Source organism: Antechinus flavipes, chromosome 4, assembly GCF_016432865.1.
Source record: "Antechinus flavipes isolate AdamAnt ecotype Samford, QLD, Australia chromosome 4, AdamAnt_v2, whole genome shotgun sequence".
In the NCBI taxonomy this organism is placed as follows: domain Eukaryota; kingdom Metazoa; phylum Chordata; class Mammalia; order Dasyuromorphia; family Dasyuridae; genus Antechinus; species Antechinus flavipes.
Window position 1 is genome coordinate 415,216,878 of NC_067401.1, and position 18,351 is coordinate 415,235,228.

Genomic DNA, 18,351 nt, shown 5'->3' on the forward strand with positions numbered 1-18,351 from the left:
TTACGTGACATTTTAATATCTAGGTTTCATGTATCCATATGTATCTTATTTTAGTAAAAACTATATAGGTGGCACAGTGGATATAGTACCCTAGAGTTACAATCAGGAAGACTTGAGTTCAAATTCAACTTTAGACATTTACACTAGTTGTATGACCCTAGGCTGATCATCCTGTTTGCCTCAGTTTGTTTTCTGTAAACATGAAGGTAGTAATAGCACCCACCTCTCCAAGTTGTTGTCAGGATAAAATGAGGTAGTATTTATAAAATGATTTGCAAGACTGAATGTAGGTTTTAGATGTTGTTGTTGTTGTTGTTAGCAAATGATACAAGATATTGGTCTAAATTCAACTTCTGTAGACTACTGTCCAGTTTTCCTAGCAGTTTTTTGGCAAATATGTCCTTTTCCTAGCAAATTGGTCTCTGACTGCTACTGTGTTTCTTTCTGAGTTATATACCTCCTAATCTATTCCATTGATCAACCTCTTACCTTTTTAGGCCTTTCCAAATTATTTTAATGTTTTGCTTCTTTGTAGTAAGTACATAAGAACTGGTAGACTGGTAGGTAATTCCCCATTTCCTTCCCAATTTTTTTTTTATCATTAACCTTAAGATTCCTTGTTCTTCCATATAAATTTTGTTACTGCTTTTCCTCACTCATAAAATATTCCTTTGGTTATTTAATAAAAAATGAAACTTTGTCAAAAGGGGTGGAGAGTGGAACTGTCGAAAAGTTAAATAGTTTGTTTTTTTTTTTTAAAGTTAGTGAGTCCCCCTTCTTTGTTTGACCTTTAATAGAAACTAGATACTATTTATTGGGTAGGAATTTCCATAATGAGGAAACCTTTCAGAGTATGAGTTGATGACGGCTGAGATTTTTCCAGTTTTAAAATTCTGTGATCTTGTGACTTTCCCAGAGTTTCATAGTTGCTATACGTATTGGCTTCTATTTAATATAAAGGTTCAGAGTCACAGGATCATAACTTCCTTCAGTGTTTTTAATGACCCTAAATTTCTCCTGAATCAGAAGTCCAGCTTTTTTTAATATGATTCCCTAGCCAAAAAAATCTTTTCTTTTTAATGGCATTTTTCTCTTAGTGGTGATAGATGGTTGTGAATCTTGAAACCTACACACTTGGTTTTTGTAGTTTCTTACCTAAACATGATAGTCAATGACTAACAACTTAAAGTAGTAAAAAGGGCTCATTTGTTAGCCTTTCTTTCCACAAGGAGTTGAATTTTTCATGGTTAGAGATATAATTGGATCTGAAGGCAAAATTCCTTTTGAGGAAAAAAGGGTACAATCTAAAATGCAAACATAGATTACAGGTCATGTTGGATCATGAATCAACATTTCTAAGGAGCTACCAAATACAAGGGCTAGGATGGAAATGGAAATAAGGGCTAGGAGTTGTAAACTTGGAAGTCTATATAACAATCAGCACATGCCATGAAAGTATTTGAAGTTATTTATCTGACAGTTTGCCTCTTTAGCATTTTGCCATCTTATCAATACAGTGAATGTTTCCTGCTCCCATCTTATTTTACTTTGATCTGTGAAAATGTCAGCATACCAGTATACATGGTAGAACTTCTTCTTTCCCTGCTGTCCTGCTAACGCTCTGGGAACAAACATGTTTGCTAAGGCTTTTGCATGCCATCTTAACCAAACAACAATAGGGGAGGAAAAGACTGATTGAAATGTTGTTTCCCCATTACTGGGCTTGCTATGAGATTTTTTAAAAATATATTTTACTTGCCTTTCTGAGTTCAAATCCTCCCTCAGATACTGACTGGCTGTATGGCCTCAGGCAGGTCACATCACCCTTTTTGCCTCAGTTTCTTTTTCTGTAAAATGAGCTGGAGAAGCAAAGGCCAATTCCGCCAGAATTTCTGCTAAGAAAACCCCAATGGGATCATGGAGATTCAAGGCAGGATGAACAACAGATCCTTTGTTTGGAGTTCTAAACTGTGTCATTTCCTTTGTAGGATAATGAAGGCCAGACAGCCCTGCATTACGGTAAGCTATTGATAAATATTGTGGAATTATAATTGATCCTCTTCTGTGTCTTCAGAGACAGCTCAGCACAGTGACTGGAGAGCTGGGAGTCAGGAAGACCTGGGTCCAAGAGCTGTCACTTGTGTGTTATAGCCATGATATCATAATCAAATTGCTCAATCCTTAGTGTTCTAGATAACTTTGCAAGATGACAAGTTGCCAAGAAGGAAATTCCTCATTAGGAATTCCCTATATCAGTGAAATTATAGGTCCAGGCCCTACCCTACATCGTCTCTCTTCTGACTGTAGAATTAGAACTATGCTAGAAAAGATATATTTGTGGAATCATATTAATGGATACATTTTTCAAATCTTAGAGGGTGAAGTGGGAAAAAGCAGAAAATGTCCAATATGTAGGAAAGCATGGTTTGTCTGGGTGACCGTAAAGATGTTCATCTTTATTTTGGGTATTCTTTTACTTTAAGTTAAAAATAAGAGCTAATTTCTCATACCTTCTTAGGGGATAGAAGGTAAAGGAGGGAATCCGTACTTGTGGTTTTATCCCTGTAAATAATTGTGATATGGAAATCTCTTCAACAGTGAAGAACAAAAAATTTTAGTTTTAGAGATTTGTCTGAAGAACTGACAGATTCATTGACTTACCTCAAACTTTTACATAGTTAGTAAATTCTAAAGGCTGGTGAACCCAAGTCTTCCCAATACCAGAGCTGAACTTCTACCTGCCTTTCTTCTTCAGTCTAATTCATATTTAATCAGTTACCATGATATTAGTTTATTGATGTCATTGAAATTTTAGGTGTTTCTTTGAAGCAAATAAACATGACTATAGATTTCTTTAAATTAACCTCATTATTTTTCTGTACTTTAATTACATGATAAAATATAACTTGGATTTTTTAGATTTCTTGCCTTTTAAAACCAAAACAACTAACTGATTTAAGATGGCAACAGTGATCATCTCTCTTATTTAATTGGACCACTTTTAAAAATTTTGGCAAAATACTGAACAATTAAAATAACAGTGATATAATAATGCTAACATAGTATTTTTACCTTCAGGGGATTTTACATACATTATTTTAAACTCCCCAAGTTGGTAAGGATTTTTTTTTTCCTCAAGTAAAGCTAGGTGGCACAGAAGATAGAGTACTGGCCTTGGAGTTAGAAGGAAATGAGTTCAAATCCAGACTCAGATACTTGGCACTAGCTGTGTGATCCTGGGTGAGTTATTTAACCCCAGGTTGTCTTGTCAAAAAACAAAAACAAAAAACTCCCCAAAGATATATAGTAGGTGCTCAATAAATGTGCATTGGATTTTTTTCTCTATATAGAGGTAAGTTGTAATCAACAATTTGCATACCTCACTGAAAAGTAATAAGAATTCTTCAGTTTAAAATAATCACTAGAATTTTATTTAGCAGAAGAACTCCTAAATCTCAGAAGATGCTAGAGAGAAGATTTTGGCCCAAAGTGCATATCTTTATTAGAGTAAACCACAGGAAATCCAGTACTAAACCATGGCAAAATAACTAAGTGTGTCCAGTTCTTGTATCTAAATTGTAGAGTTTAGAAAATGTGGAAATGGAGTGGAATAATGTTGTTCTTACAAGCAGAGTTCTCAATAAATCCTGAGCCTCTGGACTCTTCATAAATAGATAGCAGGAATGAAATCAAGGGTCCCTAGATATTTCAGTAAAGCTTAAAAGTTTAAACCATAGGAGTGGGGAATCCTAAAGTCATCCTTCACTTTTATAGTTTGAGAGCTCGTGGAAAAGATCTTCCTGTAGTTTTTATATTTAGTTCTGTGTGCTGCCATTAGGAGAATCCATTTAGGTGTGACAAGGAAGGATGCATGACACCTCTGGGCTAGGATGCTGGGAGAAGCGGGCCAGTCCTGTCTTGCCTTTCATTTGCCACCATCACCAAGTACTGTTCCTTCCTTCACCCTGTTTGTATACCTCAGCCAATGCAAGACATTAAAAAAACCCAAATTTGAATGTTGCTAAATGCTGCTTGGACTTCTGAGAGATGAGCCAGCATGGGCGGATTAGAGTGTGTTTCACTATCGTAAGAACCCTTTATTGCATCAAGCCAGCAGAACCACGTCTTAGTGACCCCTCTTCTGAATTCAGGGAGACTGGTCCTCAGCCTGACGATATCTGTGGGGCAGCTAGATGGCACAGTGGGGGAGGGCTCGCAGGGAAATGTGGCTAGCACATTCCTGCTGAGCGATTCCTGAAGATACCCTATTCCTGGCTCATCTAAGCTGACTTCTGAGCATTCACAAAATGGTCACTACAGCAGAACCAGAAGATCATTATATACCTCAACAACGATACTGTTTGAGAATGTATTCTGATGGAAGTAGATCTCTTCGAGAAAGAGAGCTAATTCAGTTTCAGTTGATCAAAGATGGGCAGAAGCAGCTACACCCAAAGAAAGAACACTGGGAAATGAATATAAACTGCTTGCATTTTTGTTTTTCTTCCCGGATTATTTATATCTTCTGAATTCAATTCTCCCTGTGCAACAAGAAAACTGTTCGGTTCTGCACACATAGATTGTATCCAGGATATACTGTAACCTATTTCAACATGTAAAGGATTGCTTGCCATCTTGGGGAGGGGGTGGAGGGAGGAAGGGGAAAAATCGGAACAGAAGTGAATGCAAGGGATAATGCTGTAAAAAATTACCCTGGCATGAGTTCTATCAATAAAAAGTTAATTTTTTTAAAAAAATGGTCACTACACTGATCCCAAGTCAGAAATATTTGTTAAGCTCTTACTGTGTACCAAGGACTGGGGATACAAATAAAGACAAAATGATCCCTGTCCTCAAAGAATTAACCATCTAATAGGCAAGACAGCATGCAAAAAAAAAAAAAAAAAGTAAAAATTAGATAAACTGGAGAAAAATCTCCAAGAGAAAGTACTAGCATTGACTTCTTTCTGTCACTATTAAGGATAAAAATTCCAAATGACAGCTAGTTTTTAAGATAGCCTAACCACAATATTTCACTGAAACTCATAGTTTAGAAAACACAAATGAGCCTTCCCATCACATTCTTTCTTCCCATTGGGTTGGATTTCATTCTGTCATTTATACCCAGACTCTAAAGCTCAGACACTTTATATTCTGTCTGGCAATATCTAACCCTGGAACCAGCCAGCAAAGCCCCAAGAGGATTCTGAGAGCCTTGTGGGATAGCCTTTTATTCCTACATGGAGCCCTACTGACCAGCAGAGACAATGAAAAGGAGAACAATCACAGGCTAAACATAGGCCTGGGAAGAAAAGAGTACCTTCAGAGAGAAGTACAATAACTGCCCAGGTTATTGCTGGAATAAAGGAGCACCACTGCATTCTAGGGTTAACATTCACCAAGTGTTTCAGGGTAATAAGACAGAAATCAAATAATAGTTAATAGATAAATTTTGAGTAGGGGAGTACCATGATGATCTGTAATACTTCACTTAGGAATGTGATTTTTGATAGTTTTGTTGTCACCTAACAAGCATTTTAAAGCACTTAATTACATACTAGACAGTGTGTTAAGCTCTGAGCATATAAAAAAAGAAAAATAGTCCCTTTCCTCTAGGTTTTTCCATTTTAGTGGGGAAAACAACATGTAAATAGGTAAGAGCAAGATAACTGTGGAATAGATGGAAGATAATCTCAGAAGAAAAGATAAGAGCAGCTAAGGTGAGATTGAAGTAACTCTTGAGGAACAACAAGAATGATAGTCACTGGATTCCTAGAGTGGGCAGAAGGGACTCAAAAATAAGCACATGGGAAAGGTAAAGGCCAAGTTTTAAATAACTTTGAGAGAGAAAAAAAAAATTTCGGGAATTTGTATTTGATCCTGTGAACAGTAATACACACTTGAGCAATATACTTTTGGTAGCTGAATGGAAAATGAATTGGAGGGAATAAAAACTATAAATAGAAGGGGTTTTTGTTTGTTTTTTGTTTTTTTAATCATTGAGACCAATGGAGGTAGCTAGATGGCCCAAGAGATGGAACACTGGTGCTGGTGTTAGAGTCATGTATATGGCTCCCCTCCAGCCTCCTACACTTTCTGGCTGGATAGCCTTAGGCAAATTACTTTCCCTATCTGCTTCAGATTCCTTCTCTATAAAATGGATAAGAATAAGCACCTACCCTAGTGTTTAGCACCCTCCCTGACCTAGGAGGTGCTATAAATGCTAACTATTGCTATTGTTATGGTCTATATTACAACTGTTAACCCTGGAGTGGCTATGTTGGTGGGAGTCAAAAAGGACTCACCCTGAGGGATGTCCTTCTCAGACATAGGGAAATCTGGAGGAAGAGGCTCCATTTCAGACTTCTCATGGGTCCCCACAGTCATTGTTGCTGGTGAGAACATCCTTGGGCCCTCTCTGTTTACCTCATTTCCTGTCTAGACTTCGGAGGCCTGGTGAGAAGGAAATGAGTCACTATACTTCAGAAGTGAATGTGACATCATGTAGCATATCTGAATATAGGCTGTATTTTCCCATTAAATCTGCCTCATTAAAAAAAAAAAAAGGGACCTACAATTTAACCAATCTATATGTATAAAGCCTATATTAAATGGAAGGGAGCAGTGCTGGTGATAATTCAAAATAATGGGTTATTCAAATGTCATTTCTGTTTGACTTTTGAAATGAAAATTATATAATTTTTACATATATGAATGGTCTTCTTAATTATATTTTGTTTGGCTGGATATTAAAATTAGTTTGAATTCCCTGGGCATACGCCAGCTGGACAGTGAGGAAAAGCAACTCTGGAATCTGCTGGGTTGTAAGGGGAAGTGAGCTCAGGATTAAATATTTGCCATAGATAATCCACATGATAGATAATCTTATAAGTAATACAAAAAAAAACTCACCATCCCACCAATTTTTAGATATTACACTCTCCCTATATATAGTGCAATAGGTACAATAGTAAAATTAAATGCAAACTCAAATTCATTTTTATTCATTGATTATCTTGTCCAGGTAATGATTATTTTTCAAGGCTCTTGATACTGTGTGTGGCTGTATATGTGGTGCCTGTGTCTCCTTGCTTGGGCATTTATTTGCATTCTATTTCCCGTGTAATGAATATGTTATCATTGTAAAAAATTCTATTATTTTAGGACTCTTATACCCCAATGATTCATTGATAGATAACAGCCTTTGTCTTTATCTTTCAAAGTAGTTTTATTAAGCAATATAAAGAAAACAAATATAACACTAATAATTAAATAGACACTTAAAACAATTTAATTTGTTGAATGGTTTGTAACATAGCAAACATTTAAAGTTAAAATGAACTTTTAAAAAGATGAAAGTACTCATTTAAAAGAATGCCTCATAAGAGCAGTTCATTTTTCTATCAAGTTAAACTAAACCAAAATACCCCTAAATTTATTTGGTTAACATCAATCTTTACTACACCTACCCTAGACTCTTTTTTAGTTACTTAATATATATTTACTGGTTTTATTTAATTTTATTTCACTATACCTAAATATTTTAGGAACTTCATTATAACCATAAATATGGTTCAGTCCAGTGAGTGAGAAAAGTGAGATGTTGGGGATTTCTTTGGGACCTATCCATTCTGGGTTTTTTTTTTTTTTTTTTTTTTTTTTAATTACAGTTTGGCCTGACAGCTGTCCTTGTGCTGACAGTTTTTGTGATTACAGCAGGTGTCAAACTCCATCCATAGATGGGGTTGTAAATACTGGCCCCTTCCGATTAAAGCTGGGGTCAGAGCCAAAAGGAGGGTTAAATAGGGGCCAGTATTTTACTATCAAGTTCATACCACATGGACATTGGGCAACAGCATTTTACATACAGCACCTGTTTGCCTCCATTGTACTTTAGTATTCACTGACCTTCAGGGATTGGTGCTTCTGTTTATTTTATGATTAAATATGGTCCTTGTTGAAGAGTTGATCAGTATGAATGTGGTCTTCATCATAAATGGCCTGTTAGTCTTTCCCCCCTCCTCTCTCTCCACCGGGAATACTAACATCATTGCATCTATGACTCCCAGAGGAAATCAAGGCTTTTCCTTGCACATGTAGTCATGTGATTTCAGAGTGGGCTGGCTTTGTATCCTCATGGGCTCTCTATTTTCCCTGTAAAAGCACCATCTGTTCCGCTCTTTCCATGCTGTTGCAGGGCAGTGGGAGGAGACATTAGAGTGAAAATAAATAAAAATTTTAAAAAAAGAAAGAAAGAAATTCATCATCAAAACCCTGAGGATTAATGGAGTCAGAAGGCGAACTGTGCTGAATGAAAATTCATCTTCACCTGTGCCAGTGTCAGGGCTGCCTCTCTGGCACTTGACAAATAGAGGTTCCCAGGGTACCATAAATTCAGCAGCTATTCTAATCCCTAGAGACTTTTCCAAGCTTTTCCGAGATGGGCTGATGACCATTTTTGGATTTCCCAGCACAGTGTGAGCATCAAGCACATTTCCTCATTAATTTCATACAAAATTCAGCCCATTTTCCCTCTAAGCATACTTCTCCCTTCTTCATCTTACCTTTTTTTGTATCTTTTTTGAGAGTAGGGAATTCGAGTCATATCTAAAAATAGTTTGTACTTATGTTTAACAGAAGATGCAGATAATGCTCAATCAGTATTTAATGATCACCTATTAAATGTCCAATACTATGGCTAAGTGTTGTGGAGGATACAATGAGGCACAAGACATGACCTCTGTCCTCAAGGATCTTATGGCCCTTGAGAAAAATAAGGCAGAAATAGATGAAGAATTATGTAACAGTGAAAAGCAATATACAGTAGAGATCAATTGCCAAAAGATTTCTAGGAATTACCTTTCAAATGCTTCCTTCACTTACCACTTTACCATCTTTTAGTAGACTATTCCCATATGTGGGTTCTTCATCTTGTCAAAGTCCTAGGCTGAAGAATTTTGACTTCTGTTTCCTTTATCTGATCTTAACAATTTATTGTTTTTTCCTGCTTTGCCAATTTTCTCTTTCTATAAACACAAATAGCATTTTAATAAAAGTAGTATTAGTACTACTTTAGAGGAATATATATAATAGACATAAAAATAGTAAGTCAATAAATAAAAATAGTAGGCATTCTCTATAATTATTCTCTCTCTGAAGACAAACTATATTGTTTATCATACTTTAAATTTTATATTTAAATATTTAATATAGAGGAGATTCGATTTAACAGTAGATTTGATCTTAACTCATATTTAGAAGTTCAAATTTTATACAAGCCATAGATATGCAAAGATCACATCACATTCCCATAATGTATTTTCTTGCATTTACTCTGCATATACCTTGTATTTCTATAGTTTTTTGCATGTCGTCTTCCTCATTACAGTGAGAATTTCTTGAGGGCAGTATCTAGGTCCCAGCCTCTTAAATTGTGGTTTCTAATGCCATATGGGGTCTCATAATTAAATGTGGGGGTTGCAAAATTGTGATTTATTAATAGTAAATATTTGATTTGTATACTTACTTTTATACACCAGAATCATGTAAAAAATTCTTGGGTGAAAAGGAGTCGCAAGTAGAAAAAAAAAGTTTACTATGGTAAAATGGAGATACAAGATAACCATACACACACACACACACACACACACACACGGCTTAGCCTAATTTTGTTCTTCATTCTTTACCATTTGAAGAATCATCAAAACTGACTGGGGAAGGAGGAAAATGTGTGCAGATGGAAGATTTCCCTAAAATGTGACTTTGAAAGTCAATAAGTAGCTACTGGGCTGTATAACCAGAAGAATTAAGTTTGAAGATTCCAGGATGTTTGGGAAGAACTCTGAAAGAGTTAATGCACCAGCACCAGCAAAGGAAAAAACAGAAATGTCATTACAAAATCATTTAAAATAGAAGTCTTATCATATATGCCAAAAGAGAAAATCCAGAATAGAAGAATAGAAACTAGCCAGAAATGAAAGTGGAAGATTTAATAACTGATATTAATAGTTTAGTGCCTGTTAAGAGTTTGGTGTTTTGTTTTTTTTCCAGCCTCCTAAATGCATTTTCTGAAAAGCACAGTTGGGAAATTTCTTCCTGGTCCTTCTTTACTCATTTTCTCTGCATGGAAAGAATCTACCTGAAATACTACTTTGACCCAGATGGCCAATAAAATGAAACAGATTAGTCAGAATTCATTAGCAAATCTGAGCTGTTTACACAGGCAAACAATATAAAACTTCTACAGAAACCATAGGCAAGTCTGTGGTATCAATGCCATAAAGTGGACCCCGAAGTAGTTATTACATATACTTAACCTCTAGTTTAGAATCCACATCTTCACTATTAAATAGCTTTCTCATTTCTATTTGTTGGATATAGGTCAAAACAAATGACTTTTAAGGTACCTTACAACTGAGTGTCTATAATATTCTGAAATATGCTAGATATTTATATATCCCTCTAAAGGCACTAAACAAACTAAATTTTTGTAATTCATGAGTATTCAGACATATTATGACAGTTTCATTTTTCAGTATTGCTATATTAAACATTGTAATATATTATGGCCTTTTGTTTATCACTGATATTAAGGTGTTATATTTTCTATTTGTATCATACTAACCTTTTTTTCTCTTTAGCCTCTGCCTGTGAGTTCTTAGACATTGTGGAACTGCTGCTGAAATGTGGAGCTGACCCCACCCTACGAGACCAAGAAGGCTGTCTGCCCGAGGAGGTGACGGGCTGTAAAGCTGTCTCTTTAGTACTGCAGCAACACACAGCTGGCAAAGCTTAACTCCATAGCTGGGAAGCTGCAGCCTTTACTAGCCCAGGGCTTCAATAATGAAAGAAAACTGCAATAATAACCCTTCTCTGCCACTCTTCTTTGGTATGCATTGGCTAATGAGGAATAGGACACTTAAAGTTGTTGACTGGTGGTTCAGATCCTCACCAATCCATTCTATCTGCATACATTTGGGAGAATAGATGAACTTATGTGCAGTGCATAATGTGATCTGCTCCTTTTGAGCATGCTCTGATAGTTATCAGTGCTCAAAAGGGCGGGAAAAAAAGCAGATCATCTTTCACAACATCCAACGTGGCTGTTCTTTAAAATATAGATATATAAGCAAAAGGTGACCATTTTACACAGAAAATGAGGGTATTCGTGAAATACCTTATTTTGTGGTAACCAAATGACCAGTGGCACTAACACAACTGGACTTAGACATTCCAAGTGAACTCCTCATTTGACATACACATTTGATAAGTGAAGAGGAGGTAGTAGTCAAAACCAGTAAGAAAAAAGGTTGCATTCCCTGAGGGAGGTGGAAGGCATAAGGAGAATCAGCTATTTTATGAACTCCTCCAGATCTTGTGTACTTCAGAATAGGATCCAGTAAACACTCTCAGAGGAAGAGATGTTGATAATGGACAAAGCACTGGTTAAGCCAGTATTCTCCTAACCAACTCGAGAGGAGAAGAGAGTGAGGTTTTCTTAATATCCAACTCTCTCTCTCCAGATATAATGCTTGTATCAGAAGAATTTCAGCATTTTGTTAGGTAAGAGGCTTTTAAGGTCGAGGGTGAAATGATGCCCAATTACCCAGGGCTTTTGAGAGTGGAGTGGACATGAAGGTAACTTCTGTTGTTATAAAAGTGTGCAGATGCTTTTTAAGCATATGCCAGTGTCCATCCTGGGCTCTGTTTGCTTTTTGATCCGGGCTCAACCTAATCCAGGAAACTCTTTTGAAAGCTGTTACTGCATTTGAAGGGTATAGTCAATATCAACAAAATAGGAGCAGGCCAGTGTCTTAGAACTTTGGTTGGTGGCTAAGCTTTCCATCAGCTTATTACCTTCCCACAGGGAGTACTTTTGTGACAGAAGTCAGGCATGTTGCTCGTGCCTCTCCTATTGAATTGCTCTTATGCTTACTTGAAGACTTAACTCTTCTAAGATATTGACCAGCATCTTTCACTAGTATTCTGTTTTTTAATTGTTTAAAAATCTGGCATGCATGTTAGAGCCTCCTGAAATTTCACTGCATTCTTTGGTATTTGTCATTATCTTGGAGCTCTTTTCTGAGCATTCAAGATACATTGCAGTTCACTTGTGTGTGTAAGAATCTTCATACCCTTGTGTGTGTAAGAATCTTCATTTCCTAATTGCAGCCAAAATGCAAAAATTGTTGCATGCCCTTTTAAAATTACTGTTTTTTGTGCATATTAGAAACAAAGCACATTTAGTGACATTTTTGTTCTATATAGGCTTAAAGGGCAGCTGTTTGGATCCATTGACTGTTCACTTGATTCTGCAAACATTTATTAAGCATCTATGCTGTGCAAAACACTGTTGTCTTTAGCCAATATTTGGTAAATTTATCTTGATATACATTAGTCAAGCTTTCAGTTTCCTGTTCTCTCACATCAAAACAAAATCAATGGGACTTAAGTGTGAGATACCATTTATTTTTTATTTATTTCACTTTAAGATTTTTTGAGTTCACTTTTATAACTTTAGATTTTTAATTGAATATAACTAACCATCAGCTTAGAAATATCAAATGTATTCCAAAACCAGTTTCAAATATTTAATTCTTCTTTCATTAAGTTGCCATGATTTGAATTCAGGAAAATATTTTCTAGAAGAAGTTAATATTACTATCATAGACAGTAGCCTGTGAATTATCTCTTTGTATCATAAGAATTGTGTTGGCATTATCCATTACAATGGTGGAAACCTGATTTTTGTTTCCCCTTAACTCTTCTTGAGTTATCATAGAAACAGTTATGCTCCCATCTTGAACATTTTAAATTAGGATTCCTTGAGTTTTCTTGCCAAAAGTGGAAGAGCTGTTCCCAAGCAGATAACATATTTTGAGGCAAAAACTCACCTAATCATCCTAGAATCTTCTCGTGATGATTACGGGCTGAGTTAATGTTTCCATATTCCTCTATTGGATTTCTCAGATCTAGAGAGCACCATCTCTGAAATCAGAAAATAGAGGTTCCAATTCTGGCCCCAATAATCTTTGTGATTTGGAACAAGTTTCTTTATTTCTCTAGGCCTCAGTTCTTTATACAATTATATAAAATGAGGAGATTAGATTAGAGGATTTAGTTCTAAATACTATGAACAAACTGATTTGAAAGAGGAAATCTTTTAGTGGGCTTAAGCTGTGAATATTGAATGTGCTAATAACAATTCAAGTGAATCATATTCAAAAATATAATGGGAAGTATTTTGAAGAAATTGTTTCTGGTTCTATTATAAAGAACCAACAAAATGTTAAAAATCACTTTTCAGATATCACTGTTACTTGGGGGAAGGAAGAAATAATTTAAGTTTTTATTGGCTCGGATATCAGATCTTTTTTGTTTGATATTTCTAATGCAAAAGAGCATTGTAAAATTTGTACTGCAATCAATTTCTGTGGGTTTAGAGCAATCTTTGGTTTAGAAGAATAAATCATCTGTGAGTGATGTAACTGAAAAGTTCTCATACCCTGTTTGAGGTTATCCTTTGCATCTTTTTTTTTATCCTTTATCACTTTTTTTTTTCATTCTGATATTCTCTATTCAGTACTCTACTTAAAAATCTTGTCCTAAGTGCCCTAGTATTAGTGTCAACACATAAAAGCATATCTGACCATCTTTTTTCATTTCCCACAAAAGTGCTTAATAGGATTTCCCTCCTTACCATTAAAATATCAATGTTGATTTTTTTAAAATCTAATACATACATGTATGTAATAAACCTTTCATTCTGCATACCTAATAACCTAGAATGCTAATTTTTACAAAATATTATTAGTTTTTAAGTGCAGAAGTTGTTGGGGTTTTTTTGCTCTTTCGGTTTCCAATTTTTAAAAACTGAATTGTACTTTAAAACAGGGATAGAGAACATCCAGCCCATGGGGAATATAAGGTCCCCAAAATCATTTGTTAAGGCAACTGCAGACAATGATGAGCTGAAAGCTAAATATAGTAGCCTCCCACAGTTTGGGTTCTAAAAGTTGATGATTTTTGTATCATCTGTGAATGATGTTATAAATATCCAAGTGGTACTTGGCAGAAAAAGGTTCCTACCCTGCTTTTTAAAAAGTATCAAATCCTTATCATCCACACTTTCACCCTTTGCCCCAGCCAGTCCCCTGGCCAGGTACATTACTCTGATTGACACCACTCAAGAGTTTTTACTTTCTTCTGATATAAAACTTCCCTTCTGCAGCCTCACAAAGTTTTACTTCAAGTTATGGATTTGGAGTAAAAGCTCTGGGTTCAAAGTCTTAGGTCTGACACTTAATATGGGACTTTGAGCATGGTACTTAACTTCAGTAGGTCTCATCTTATTCATTAGTAAAATGAGAGAGAGAGAGAGAGAAAATGACAAAAAAAGAGAGAAAGAAATGACCCACCTTCAAGGTTTCCTCTTAACTCTGCAAAACTCTGAATATAATAAGAGATGATCATAAATAGATCAACTAAAGACAAGACAAAATATCTCAATTTATTACCCAAATGCTTTTCTGAAGTTTATATCCTTTTCCCACTATTTAAAAAGTTAGAAATTTTTTTTGTGGACTTGTGATAGTTTTTACAATCACAATCCAAGTGGATTGTCAAGGAAAATACATATTCTGTATGTCTATAGAGAATATATTTTGTCACCAACATCAACTTTCTGAATCTGGATCTAGAATTGTAAAACCACAAGCGACCTAAAGCTACTTCTCTGGCTTTGGGTAGTACCCAAGAGCTCTTCAGGCAAATGTCTTGATAAGGGTTTAATAGCTCATATATTTTAGACCAACATTCCAAATGGATAATAAATTGGGTATAGAATTGAATGGGAGGAAGAGATGCTGGGTTCTATCTGAGAAATAGTGTGACACTTTCAATGACCCCCAAATTCTCCCTGAAACAAAATTTTAAAAATACAATTTCAAATGCCAGTATTCTATGACTATGAATTATGGATTATTAAAAAATCAGAACTGTGATTACACCAAGAAATTGGTAATATATCCAACAGACATTTATTAATCACTTATTATGTAATTCAACTATATGAGTGTGGGAAGGTGAAAGTATGGTAGATAGATTATATGAAAAATATCTGAATTTTCATGGGTTGTAAAGTCAATACATGGTAGCTGTGTAGTGTGACATCCAAAAAAGTTAATGACATCTTGGTTTGAAGTAGAAAGACATAATTTTTAGGAGTAAGGAAGTGACAGTCCTTCTCTACTCTGTATTAGTCATACATCTTTAATACTGTGTTCAGTTTTTGGTCATAGTTGGAAGAGGTTGATAAGCTAGAGAATATCTAGAAAAAGACAGCAAAAACAGCTTTGAATTGGTATTATATAAAGATAGCAAAAAATGTTTGGCTTGGAAAAGAAAAGATTCAAAGGGGACATGTTAATAATGTTTAGGTATTTAAAGGGCTGCTTTGTGAAAGAAGAATCATATGAGTTTTGATTGGCCTCAGGGTAGAACCAGAATCACTGAGTAGAAATTGCAAAAGAAGAAAATTTAGACTTGATTTTAGGGGGAAGCTTCCAAACAATCAGAGCTGCCCCAGAACATTGAGTTTCCTTAGAAGGTAGTTTCTCTCTCCCTCTAAACCCCCATTGGAAGTTTTCAAGCAGAGTGGATGACCAGTTGTCAAATGTTATATTATAGTAAGGGTTCCTTATAGTTTTAGGTTAGACTAAATGGATCACCAAGGTCCCTTCCAACTCTAAAACATAATACTGTGCAATAAATAATAAATACATACAATATTCAGACTACTATGCAGGTTGCTGGTAGAGATAAAAAATTTGACTTAGACAAAGAAATTATAGATATAGCTGTGTAGGGCAGCCATTTCAGTCATGTCCAACTCTTCCTGATCCCATTTGGGGTTTTTTTTTTGGTAAAGGCACTGGAATAATTTGCCACTTCCTCGTTGGACAGATAAGGAAATTTGCCCAGGGTTGCACAGCTAATAAGTTTTCTGAGGTCAAATTTGAATTCAGGTCTTCCTGACTCCAGGCCTAGCATTCTATCCACCTGTACCACCTAGCTGCTAAATATAGTTGTAATAAATGTTATTACAAGAAAGGTATATCACAGTTACAAATAAGGGAAAAAGGTTAAGGAAGATTTCAAGAGGGAAATGGCATTTAATTGAGCTTTAAATGATGTTTAAGCCTTAAAAATATTGAAGAAAGGGAAAGAGGACACTCTAAGCAGAGGATATAGTATGAGGATTGTATGAATATTCCACCACTGCCATAGATAATTGAGAATTGGTTCTATAATGTTAGTTCAGAATGTTTCATAAGATCTCTCAAAAATAATCTTTTTGTAATAAATGAATATTAGAACATAATTCAGAGTTAAATCTAAAATATAACCATGTCTCTAATGAAGATGTGAGAATTATAGGCCATTTCCCACATATTTTATGTGAAACATCAAATAATTCTGTCTGAATCTCTTTAGCCAGTAGTGTAGCATTAGAAGCAGAGAATCATCTGTTAGTTGTTTTTTTTTAATGTTTCAGCATTTTCTAGCTAAAAGGTTGCTATTATCCAGTGAACCTTTTTATTAAATAGGTATTTCTTTGCTTCCTGCCAGCTTTAACTACTTGGCTGTGGTTTATTGTTCCATGTCCTGGACACTGCAGCATCTTTGAGGATTAATGTATCAGGTCTAGAAAATCAGCATAGCTGAACTTTTTTTGCTGGAGGCTTAAGTAATAGACACTGTTTCAACTGTTCAACAATATAAAAAATTTTAGGTATTTTTCTTTTAAACTGAAATGTTGGCATCTTATTTATCCAGCATCTATATTAAATTAAAGTCCCCTCATTAAACAAATTGCATTTTTCATAGGAGAATGAGGGAAATAGCCCACATTCTAGGTACATATTAAATTCCTTTTCCTATGGTGATTTTGTTTGAGTTGTTAAAATATTGATCAAAATAAAAGGAACCAGATCCCAAGTCCAGCTTTTTTTTTTTTTGTCCCTTGTTCACCTGAAAAACCTTTGCCTAGTTTTTAACTTGACTTAGATTTTATATAGCAAAAGTTCCTTGTGGCATGTCATCATGCCCTACAATCTTTATTAAGTAGTTTAAAGTGGCCTACACTTGGCTATATTAGCATGGCATTGTACTTTTCTCTGTAGTAAACTCCCTCTAAAATACTTTGCAGGGATGCCATCATGCTGTAGGTGCTGTAGATGAGATCATGTTTCCAGATGCAAAGTGATATATAAGAAAGTGCTACTTTGCTCATAGTGTAGCCTCTTCAGATCTGAAACCCCTTTCTTATTTGTTGCTTCCATCATAAGAAATTTTTAATATATTTTTCAAAATGAGAATTAGAAGATGTAGTCAATTTAGAGTTTGATCTTCTTAGAAAAAATTATACAAAGTTGTGATGGTAATAAAATGATTCATGATTTTTTGAAGCATTGACTCAGTTATCTTTTAATTGTTTCAGTGCCATTTCATAATGGCTGAACTATAGATTTTCATCCATAGCATAAAAGGCCAGTTAACATATTGAAAGATGAGAAAGTATTATCAAGTACAAGTTTTAAATAAAGAGAAACAATGCCCTTTCTAGAATAACAATCTCAAGAATATGTAGACCTACTAGTTCTAATCTTTGTCTACAGTTTAATATACACAAATAATGATGAATCTTAAAATGATCTATTAATTGGCATTAAGCAAGGAGAAATCAATTGGACCTAATCCTTAGTCATCACATCTTGAAATATTCCTTTTACCTCCAAGTCAGAAAATTACAAATCATCATGATAAGGGCTGTCCTTATGAGGTAAAACATATACTCCAGAATTTTCCCGTTTGTAATTATATCTTTTTAATCAAGTGAATTTCAGTATTTTGTTTTCACTGTTTTATATGTTATTTTCCCCAAAAAATAAATGCCATTACATAAAGGCAGGCTGAATACCTTCTCTTTAACTAAAAGTTAGACATTTCTAAAGTCAGCTATTGTAGAAGGCCTACTGTACCTAGAAGGCCACATTAGGATAGAGTAACAAGAAATACATGCATGGTTGTCTCAAAGTTATGTGCTGGCTTATGTGATTTAGATGTACGTTTTATGGCCAATGCTGAATCTATCTTATTGCTAATATTGGTTCTCACCATACTTATTTTCTTCCTAAACAAAAACACTATATTTCTACAACATTTTACATGTTTGTACCTTTACATACATTGTTTTATTTGAGCTTCACAACAAACCTGAGATGTAATATAAATACCCCAATTTATAGAAAAGGAAGCAGACTCATGAGGTTGTGACTGACCTGAAAAGCT

At 35.1% G+C, this 18,351-nt stretch overlaps 1 protein-coding gene across 2 annotated transcripts in view; it reads left to right on the top strand.

Moving 5' to 3' along the window:
* The window catches only part of ACBD6 (acyl-CoA binding domain containing 6), a 196,358-nt gene extending 182,864 nt beyond the window's left edge, over window positions 1-13,494 (top strand). For both annotated transcript variants that reach the window (XM_051998840.1, XM_051998839.1), the window contains 2 exons: window positions 1,989-2,019; window positions 10,641-13,494. In XM_051998840.1, the coding sequence (XP_051854800.1) occupies window positions 1,989-2,019; window positions 10,641-10,795 (186 nt within the window). In that variant the 3' untranslated portion in view covers window positions 10,796-13,494. The remainder of the gene's footprint in view (window positions 1-1,988; window positions 2,020-10,640) is intronic.
* The last annotated feature ends 4,857 nt before the right edge of the window (window positions 13,495-18,351 follow it).